Below are 10523 nucleotides of genomic sequence, written 5' to 3' on the forward strand. Positions count from 1 at the left end.
TGTCTTTTCCATGCTAGTAAAGTCAGCTTCTCTTACTTTGAGGATCTTAAGCCACTTGTGAACATATTTCTTCTCAGAAAGTTGCACTTGCCCTTTGCCACCCCTTCACCCTTCTGATCACTATTACATGAGGCCCGAATTGAGAGAAATTGTCCCAGCTGTGAAATATGCGAAAATTTACAGGTACGTTCACACTGCTCTGCTTTGACTGGCCAGCCAAAATCTTTTTTTTTTTTTAATTTTTTTTTTCAACGTTTTTTATTTATTTTTGGGACAGAGAGAGAGACAGAGCATGAACAGGGGAGGGGCAGAGAGAGAGGGAGACACAGAATTGGAAACAGGCTCCAGGCTCTGAGCCATCAGCCCAGAGCCCGATGCGGGGCTCGAACTCACGGACCGCGAGATCATGACCTGGCTGAAGTCGGACGCTTAACCGACTGCACCACCCAGGCGCCCCGCCAGCCAAAATCTTTAAGAAATCCTCTGGAATCCCAGCCTTCGGAGTCATGGTTCCAGAATGGGTAGGGACGGCTTCGATGAGCGGTTTGCCTTGTGGAAGGCCTGAGCATTCAGCTGCACAGTGATCTGTGGAGATGCACTTACCCCCAAGGCCCATCTGAGGACCTGCCCACAGACTCGGGGCTCCGCTCTTTCAGGGCCTTCCTTGCACCCCACCCCTGACCCAGACAGAGCCGGGAGGTGTGAGGCTTGTGTCTGCAGCTGGTTTGTGTTACACCACCGCCACCAGCTCTGGAGCCGATTTTCTTGTACGTGACAGGTTCACGTGAGTCAGAAGCTTTGCTATTTATGATGGTTTTTGGCAACTTTCTCTCTGATCTTCAGATCTTCCTGCAGTAGGTGTAGGGAGTACGATTAGCCCCAGGTTCTAGGGGTGGAAACGAAGATAAGGACACAGCAACATGGAGTGAAGTCAGAAGCATTGGACAGACTCCTGTTTGTGGCTCTTTACTGTAAAAGTGGCCTAAATGTGGGAACCAGCTTCCTCACCTATAAAATTAGGACACCACATACTTAGCTTGTAAGATTCTTACCAGGATTTAATTAGGTAGCATATATGAAATACTTACCATAGTATCTGACACAAAGCAAGTGCTTAGCAAATGATGGCTTCTGTCACTGCAAAGCGATCGGCCCCAGGCCGTGCCTTCTCTAAGTGGTAGAGCTGGGCCTTGGACCCAAGCCTTTTGACTCCCAGTCCAGCGTCCCCTCCCAGAGTCTCAGTAGAAGGCTCACGTATGCCTGTGGTTTGTCTCTGGCTGCTTTTATGGAGCTCTTTTTCTTTTGTGGGTTGGACTCAGTGAAGCCTGCCGTGGACCCTGCAGCAGCCAAGCTCTGGACCCTCTCAGCCAACGACATGGAGGACGAGAGCGTGGTGAGCGGGCATTGTGGGCAGTGCGGGCTCTGCGCTGCTTTCTTGTAGGCCTCGCTGCGGGTATGAGTGGTTGTCATTGGGAGTGGCCTCTCCAGACTTGCAGCCGTAAAGCCCAGCACTGCGGCTGTGCCTGTCACTGGCATTTTTGATTCAGGAGGGAACTCCGCATTGGTGGCATTTTACATTTCTTTTTCGTCATCTCTTTTCCTCACAGGTTTTCTTGTTCTCACTTCATGTGATATGTTAAAGATTCTTGTGGGCATGCGTGAACCTGAAAAAAAGTTTGTCAGCTTTATTTTATTGGCTCCTTTGTCTGGGCAAGTCACTGAACGCTCACTGTCTTAAGAGCAACACTTTCCCATCTTTGATCAGTACTGTCTATAGTAAAGTTCTTTATTTCTGCGACTGTTGAAATTCTGGAGATAGCAGGACAGGCTACGGTTCATGCCCCCGTAGAGCTTACAGATGAATTGTCCACACATTTATCAAAGAATTGCACACATGTATGTATCGTTATTTGTGTTTTTCTCGGGAATGATATAAAACATATTTCATTCCCTTTTTCACATGACAGCCCTTCATATATTTGAATAAATATAACACTTCTCTTTTTGTTCTTCCTGCTCCCTCCCTACATACACATGCACTCACATTCTCTGCACATTGTAAATTACTTCCCAGTCCCCTCACAACCGAATGCATCTTCTGTGAACATAGTTTAGATCCCTCCAGTGGTCAGCTGGAGTGTGATGATCAGCCCAGAATAGGGCAGTGGAGACCCTCTTTACGTGGACCCTATAAACCCACTGCCACCACAACCCTTTTTTCAGCCTTCTGTTAGCAGAGATCGTGACCGTGTCACTAACTTCTTCGAATACTCTCCAGGATCTCATCGACTCCGATGAGCTGCTGGATCCAGAAGATTTTAAGAAGCCAGATCCAGCTTCCCTGCGGGCTCCTTCATGTGGAGAAGGGAAAAAGAGGAAGGCCTGCAAAAATTGGTGAGTGCTGGCAGAAGCAGGGTCTGCCGGGCTGCTTCTAGTGGCTTCTTGAGTCTCAAGGAATCGGAATACTTGACTGTTGTTAAAATATATATTTTATAGTGAAATCTATCATATACAGAGGACTTTTTTAATCAGGTACACTTTAAACAGTAATGAAATGAACACCTGTGTACTGATTACCCAGGTGAAGAATCGGAAACATGACTAGTATCTCAGAAGTCCGCTCGACAGGCTCCCTCAGCTGTGTCTTGCTCCCTCTCGTCACAAATTACCATTCTCCCAAGTTTATGTTAATCATTCTTGGCTTATTTGATAGTTTACCACCTAGTGCGAAGCTCCAAATAATACATTCTTCAGTTGTGAAGACCTGAGTAGTAAGCCCACCCCTGATGAGGCAAGGACAGGTCAATATTCCACATCTGTGAAGTCTCCCGGTGAAAGATAAGATCTGCAGTCTCGTCTGGACTGGGTCCCTTCCAGGGGAGTCGGTAGGAAGAGTCACGAGGGAGTTCTCGGAAACCAAGGGCCTGGCACAGGGAGAGCGCTGGCAGGGCCGCAGAGTGACGCAGTGACTGGCGACCAGCAGAAGTGTGGTCAGAGGGAGGGACTGCTCTACGTGTTCTGATCCAAACCCGCTGGGACCAGAGCTCTCCTGTGCGGAGCAACCACGGCAGAACACACGTGTCCTCGGCAGAGCCTCCGGGTGTGGGGGGAGGGCACGCTGAGTGTCGCCCGCACATGGTCAACATAAGCCAAGGCCCTGGGCTGGCTTGCCCACCCTCGGGTAAAAGAGTGGCCTGATGGCAGCTTGGTTGGTGACAGTGGCAGCCTTCAGCGTGTCTGTCTCTCGTGCCCCTGCCCCGTGCACACCTGTGACCTTGTCCCCAGCAGTGCGGAAATCTTGGGAGTCCCCTTCACTGTTCCCCTGAGGGTTCCCTTCCATCTGCCTTATGTTAGCTTTTCCGTGTTTTGTATCCCTTGCTTCTTTCTTGGTTTTCTCTTTTCTCTTGGTAGAGTCCATTCTCTAATAGTTTTTTTTAGAAAAGCTACTTGAGAGGTAAATTTTGTTTTGCACACTTTGTGTGGCTAAAAATGCCTTTTTTCTATTCTCATACATGATTGCTAATTTAGGTATGGAAATCTAGATTGGAAATAATTTTCTTACATCATTTTGAGGACATTTCTGTGAAGACGTATCTGGGGCCATTCAGTTTCTTGATCTTTCTGTAAGACCTCTTTTTCCATTTTGGAAGTTTGTAGAATTGTCTTTATCCCCAGTATCATTTTGCAATATGTCTTGAAGAGGGGTCTGTTCACATCTCTTGCAGTAGCCACTCGATACACCTTTTCAGTATAGAAGCCATGTCCATAGCTTGGGAAATGTTCTTTAATTTTGTATACCATTTTTGTCTTCTCTCTTTGTTTTCTCTGTGACCTGTTACTCAAGATGTTGGATCCCTTTAATAGTCCTGTAGATTTTTTTCTTTCACATTTTCTTTATGCTTTACTTTCTGGGAAATTCTGCAGGTTTATTCTCTACACCTTTTGTTAAGTTATTTTATTTCTATCATGGTTACGTTTTTTTAATATTTGTTTATTTTTGAGAGAGCATGAGCACACATGTGTGCACGTGGGGGAGGGGCAGGGGGAGAGAGGATCCCAAGCAGGCTCCTCACTGTTAGCGGAGAGCCTGACACAGGGCTCGATCCCATAAACCATGAGGTCATGACCTGAGCCAAAACCGAGAGTCAGAAGCTTTACTGACTGACCCACCCAGGGCGCCCCTCTACCACCATGTTTTTAATTTCTAAGATTCCATTTTCGTTTTGACTTTTTTCTTTTCTTTTCTTTTTTTAAGCACAGTGTCCTATTTTTATTTTGTGGGTGTGATCTCTTCTCTTTTCTCCCGAGGTTAGTGATAGTTCTTTGTAGGTTTTTTCCTCCCTGCATAGTCTCTGTTTCTTCCAAGTTGCCTTTTTTTTCTTTTTTTTTTTTTTTTAGCTTGGTCTCTCACTTCGAGGTAGAGGCCTTCTACCTCCCACGAATCTTGGTTGTCTCCAAGATAACAGTGGAGGACAGAAAGCTCCCTGGGAGCCCTGAACTCAGCGGGGAGTTTGTTGGCTATGCTTTAGTGACAGGAGCCAGGGTGGGCCTGTGGGAGACTCAGCAAAGTCAGTATCTCTGGGTCTTTCCCTTTGGGGTGTTAGAATTCGCAGAGAAGGAAGGGCCTTTCTGGTGCAGGCAGTTCCTTTGGAGGGTTTGGGGTGTGATGTGGGTTGGGGGTCGGCCACCTATGTGGTGGTGGCTTCCTCACTGCCTGCTCAGAGTTCAGCTCCCCTCAGTCAGAGTCACTTCTTCCCCTCCTGCTTTGCAGCACCTGGCACCGCATTGCTGCTGTCCCCTTTCCCGTAGCCCCTGTCGTTGGGGGGTTATGTGTTCACTCCAGTTTTGGTGGGACCTTGAGGGAAAGTAAAGTAGAGGCATGAGTTCAATCTGTCCTCTTAACCTGGAAAACACTGGTCTTAGTATTTTTGCATTTGTTTCATGGACGGAAAGGGTGGTAAAAAGTTAAATGGTGGCTTGTGGGCTTGCTGAGTCATCGGTGTTTTTTTTTTTTTAAGTGTGAAAGTTGCCAGCATTCACAAATCAGGAGATTTCAAGTAAAAATCCAGTTTGTTTGTTTTTTCTGTTTGTCCTTAGCTTTGGAAAATGTGCCAACACTGTCTGCTTCTCCCCAGTGTGTTAATCAGCCGAAGCTGAGTAGTGGCCGGCCTGTGTAGACAGGGCGTTTCCCTCGGGGCCACCTGCTCCCCACCACTCTGTCTCCCTAAACGGCCTCACACTTACATCATCAGCCTGGCCCTGTGGGCGTGTGCGTTAAGACATCCTGGTGTAAAGAGAAAAGTGTGAGGGCGGGCTTGGGCTCTGCCAAGGATTTGGAGCCCCTGGGTGGTGGCTCGTCTCACTCACAAGCTACTGATGTCCCTCCAGCACCTGTGGCCTCGCAGAAGAACTGGAAAGAGAGAAGTCAAAGGAACAGGCGAGCTCCCAGCCCAAGTCGGCTTGTGGAAACGTAAATATCTGGATCTTTACTCAGTATTCACAAAACCCCAGTGGTATTGGGCATCATCCTAAACCCAGCACAGACTAGCTCCCGCTCTCACTTCCTGCCCAGATATCTAATTAGGCAAATACGTGAGAACATGTGTGCAGGAGAGAGGTCATCGTCTGAGACTGGGCTGGCATGCCCGCACCCCGGGGGGAGCTCTTGTCATTTCTCGGTTTGGGCCCCGTTCTTCCCACTTCGTCGTGGCTGGATGCTCTTCAGCCATGTGGCTGAGCTTGGCTATGATTTGAACTGCTGAGAATATAGAAATACGGCCTCTAAGGAACTTCTCCAGACCGCTGATTTTTGTAAAACCGGAGATCTTAAATACTCTCGGTATCTGGATCTCAGTCGGACCTACATATGCACCAGCCGTTCCCATCGGGCCTCTATGGCCATGTCAGGAAATGAGGGATCCCTCTCTTGCCCATGAATCTGGGACACGCTGACCCTCCACTTCCCCGTATGACTGTCTCTTCCCTCAACAGTGCTACCTGGGCGATGCCTTCCGCTGTGCCAGCTGCCCCTACCTTGGGATGCCGGCCTTCAAACCCGGGGAGCAGGTGCTCCTGAGCGCCAGCAATCTCAGTGACGCCTAGGAGGGGCCGCCGTGGCGCACCTCTGCTCCTCGGCCAGCTCCTGCCCCTCGAGTCCCACCGCCGTGGTTCCTCCCACCTCCTCTGGATGTGCTCACTCTCTGCACGAACTCCGATTGCAGGGGGTGCTGGGTAAACAGTGTGAAGCTGGCTGTGGGGTGCAGTGGGGTGTAGCGCTGCTATGTATCCAAAGACCAAGGTTAATGGGGCCTGGTTACTCTGAGTCAGGGGACCTCTTTCTCCACCTAGTGTGAGGGAATGGGAGTGCATCCTGAGGAGGCCCCTCTCCTGATGTCACAGTGCTGACCTCACACTCAGAGTATTAACACTCTGTGACGGAGGCCCTGCCCCGATTCTAAGCTCAGCAATAGTGCCACTGCCTGTCTTCCAGAGCTGGTGGTTTACTCAACCTGCAGTTGTTGGTGACAGGAGTCAAGTGTCTCATGACCTCAGGGCACCAAAGGAATCACCCATTGGTTGCTGTGATCATATTCAGTGTCCCTCTGTCCTTTTATCCCCACCCCACCCCACCCCTGTTTTACTGTATCGTACCTGTCCTGTGGTTTCTGTTACTCTGCAGTCATTAAAGTTGTGTACTTCTGCATATTGGTTGTGGAGAGGGGTATGTTTGTGTGTGTGAGGTCTGACACAGCCATCTGAGCTCAACTTGGACCACAAAACTTTCTTTTTTGGAGAGACTTAGTATCACACAGTGGGGCCAGTCCTACATTTAAGGATCAGGCCTCTCTGCATCTACTTTGGAAGAGGCCAGGGTGGTAAGAATTTAGAAGAAAGGAGGACAGAAATCTGAACCAACAATAAATCTCTCTGACCAGGAGATCTTTCATTCTCTTTGTTACACAGACTTGGAATTAATCTTGGCAAAAAGTTGGAGACTATGGACTTAAGAGAACAGGATTTGGAGGGTCCTTGGCAGGCTCAGTTGGTAGGACATGTGACTCTTGATCTCAGGGTTGTGAGTTTGAGCCCCATGATGGGCATAGAGATTACTTAAAAAAAAAAGAAGGAAAAGAGAGAGAGAGAGAGACCAGGACTTATATATCAGTAAATGCAAATGTTCATTGGTGTTTGTCCTTGAAACTACACTGCATTCTCTGAGTCTGCTTTTGTTTATCCTGGTCCCTGCTGGTGGATTTTATGGGTGTGGCTAAGTTCTAGTTTGACTCCACTCCAAAGCCCCTGTGGTAGGTAGGCTCCTAAGATGACCCCAACCCCCTTGTATGATCCCCTGTCCCTGAGTTTAAGGAGGACCTGTGAGTATGATGGGACATCACTTCTGTGATTAGGCTACATCATGTGGTGAAAGTGAAAAGATTTGGCAGATGTCATTCAAGTGCCTAATGGACCTTCAGTTAAAAAGGAGCTTACCCTGAGTGGGCTGCCTTAATCAGGTGGTCCTTTAAAAGAACTAGAGAACCAAGAGTTTCTCGTGCTGGCCTTCTAAAGCTGCCATGTGGAGAGAAGGCCCTTGCAGGGCCTCTGGGAGCCAAGAGCAGACCCTGCTGGCTGGCAAGGAGAAGGGGGCCTTCACCCCTACGGCTGGTGAGACCCCAGGCAGGGGCCTGGCCTCACTGTGCCTGCAGTCCTGACCCACAAAATCTGCAGCGGTAAATGTGTATGGTCTTGAGCCCCTAGATTCGTGGTAATTTGTTATGCCACAACAGTAAACTAATTCAGCCCCAGACAAGATTTCATGTTAATATTTATTGAGAATGGCTGGGATGCTGTTAGTTGCTTCTGTTGCAGTTGTCAAGATGAAGGACAAAAAAACTCTAACCTTCAGGTCGAGGACACGAGATTCTGAACCAAATAGAGTCTCGGGACGGATCTAGCAGAGCTCTGGGCAAATGCCACTGGCGCTTGCTGACGTGACGCTTGTTTTGCATTTCCGTCGCTGCTGGCAAGAAGGATGACCCTGTCTCCTGTCTGCTACGCTTGGCGTAGTGAAGGGTCCCATGTGGGCAGCTGTGGGAGGGCTCAGGGTTGGGGCCAGTGGGCTGGAGAGAGGCCTTGCTGGTCTGCAGCACACATCTGGCCATTGGGGCTCGGGCGGATTCAACACAGTGAGCAGACACGGGGGACACTGCTGGTCCTCACGCCTTGTGACCCTGGAAGACCGCAGTTCTCAGGGGAGGTTTTATTTTATTTAATTTTTGAAGTTTATTTATTTATTTTGAGAGAGACAGACACAGTGTGAGTGGGGGAGGGGCAGAGAGCGAGGGAGAGAGAGGATTCCAAGCAGGCTCTGCACTGCCAGGGCAGAGCCCGACTTGGGGCTCGAACCCATGAAGCCATGAGATCATGACCTGAGCCCAAACCAAGTCGGTCGCTCAACTGACTGAGCCACCCAGGCGCCCCTCAGGAGAGGTTTTAGAGCCCTAAACAGCCTCAGATGTCACTAACTATAACCTCCATTTACATTTGAGGACACTGGGTGTGACAGAAAATGACCTGCCGCCGGCTGAGGACCTTTAACAGTAGAGGTGCCCGATGCCCTTGACCATTCTGAGTCAGTCATGAGTCTGAGATGGGGCTGAGAAATCTTAATCTTTTTTGTGTGTAAACTCTATCAGGTCTTTTAGTTAGAATTTCACCCTCTCCCTGAAGTCACTCTAAAGCACTAAGTGGGATGGACAGCAGAGCAAACCACACCTTCCTTGATTATAACGGGGTTCAAGCACGCAGGCAGGCAGTGGGGCTGAGGGAAGAATCGTACAGGGAACCTTGTGAGCAGGAGGCACCGGCTGTTGGGCAGAAGAGAGGCTTTGCTCTGTGACCGTCTTACAGCCACCTGTCTGCTGGGCAGGGAGAGGTGGGCTACACATGGAACCATTACCAAGAATTGGTGAAGTTGCGGCCAGGTGGGATTCTTACATGCTGCCGATGGGATTGGTTTGGACAATTACACCCTACAGTGTCGGTTTCAACTCTGGCTGTGTGTTAGAATCACTTGGGTAGCTTCAAAAAACCAACAAAAACACCTATGCTGGAAGCCCTCCTTGCCAAGGACCAATTAAGTCCATCTTTTAGGATAGGACTTAGGGTGTCCGCATACATGCAGAACTTTCCCAGGCAATCAATTCTGAAATGCACCCAGGATTGAGAACCACTGCCCTGGAGCAACTCTTTACACGTGCACCAGAAGACAAGCTAACCAATGCAGCACTATTTGTAATAGCTGGAACCTGGAAGTAGCCCAAATGGCCTTTAACAAGAGGATAGATGAATGAGTCGTGGTGAGAAAGGAGGAGGGGTAGCTATGCACACCAGCGTGGAGGAGTCTCATACCACGCAGCACCACAAGAGCAAGTCACGGGAGAGTGTGCGGATGAAAAACCTCGCCTCTCCTATAAAGCGCAGAGTTTGAAAGCATACAGCATGCGTCAACGTTAGAGATACATATCATACATATATTGTGTATACACACATGTATGTGACAAACTAAAGAAAATCAAGGAGAGGGACACCTGAGTGGCTCAGTCCATTAAATATCCGATGTCAGCTCAGGTCATGATCTCTCAGTGTGTGAGTTCCAGCCTCGTGTCAGGCTCTGTGCTGACGGTGCAGAGCCTGCTTGGGATTCTCTCTCTCTCTCTCTCTCTCTCTCTCTCTCTCTCTGCCCCTCCCCCACTGACACTTTCTCAAAATAAATAAATTTTTTTAAAAAATGGAGGATGGTAAACACAAAATTCAAAAACATAATTGTCTCTGGAGGTCAATGGGAAGATAGTAAGAAGAAATGGGTCTTCTAAGCGGAAGGAAGATTCGATTAAGCTGGAGGGTGGGTGTACAGGTGCTCATTCTATTATTGGTTTGTATACCTTACATATACATTAACTATTTTGTATTTATAAGAAATTTCATTAAAAAAAACACACACCTAGGAAAATCCATCCATAAAAACCCTTGGTCTTCAGGAAAATGCCCGCCAGCCCAGAACACAGTCCCGCACTTCTCTGACATGAACCTCCGGGAAATCTTTTGGCCCACTTAAAATTTCATTCAAAATTGTAAAAGTGGAACCGACACCAGTCATAAAAATAACAAAGCAGATGAGTGTTGTCTGTGACCAAAACCACTGCTGCAAATCACACAAATGTAGAAAGTGCGGGACAGGGATACATGAGCTGAGAACTGATTAATAAGGCATGAGGAGAAAGAGAGGGATTCCTGTGATGGAAACCTGAAATAGCAGAGTTGAGGCAAGGCATGAAGAAATCTAAAACCCCAAAGATGAAGTCGATGTGAGAGGGAGAGCTAGGAGGAATGGATAATGCTAAAAACGGGTGGCGAGGACAGGGGTAAGAAAACGAAGCAGGGGCACCTGGGTGGCTCAGTCACTTGAGCTTCCAACTCTTGATTTTGGCTCAGGTCATGATCCCAGTGTCATGGGATCGAGTCTC

At 48.5% G+C, this 10523-nt stretch overlaps 1 protein-coding gene across 1 annotated transcript in view; it reads left to right on the plus strand.

The window, feature by feature from the left end:
* The window catches only part of CIAPIN1 (cytokine induced apoptosis inhibitor 1), a 17222-nt gene extending 10519 nt beyond the window's left edge, over positions 1–6703 (plus strand). The window contains exons 6-9 of the mRNA XM_025920931.2: positions 1320–1393; positions 2279–2394; positions 5389–5470; positions 5992–6703. Of these exons, the coding sequence (XP_025776716.1) occupies positions 1320–1393; positions 2279–2394; positions 5389–5470; positions 5992–6102 (383 nt within the window). The 3' untranslated portion in view covers positions 6103–6703. The remainder of the gene's footprint in view (positions 1–1319; positions 1394–2278; positions 2395–5388; positions 5471–5991) is intronic.
* The last annotated feature ends 3820 nt before the right edge of the window (positions 6704–10523 follow it).

Source organism: Puma concolor, chromosome E2 (genome assembly GCF_028749965.1).
Source record: "Puma concolor isolate L17-30 chromosome E2, mPumCon1.1.hap2, whole genome shotgun sequence".
In the NCBI taxonomy this organism is placed as follows: domain Eukaryota; kingdom Metazoa; phylum Chordata; class Mammalia; order Carnivora; family Felidae; genus Puma; species Puma concolor.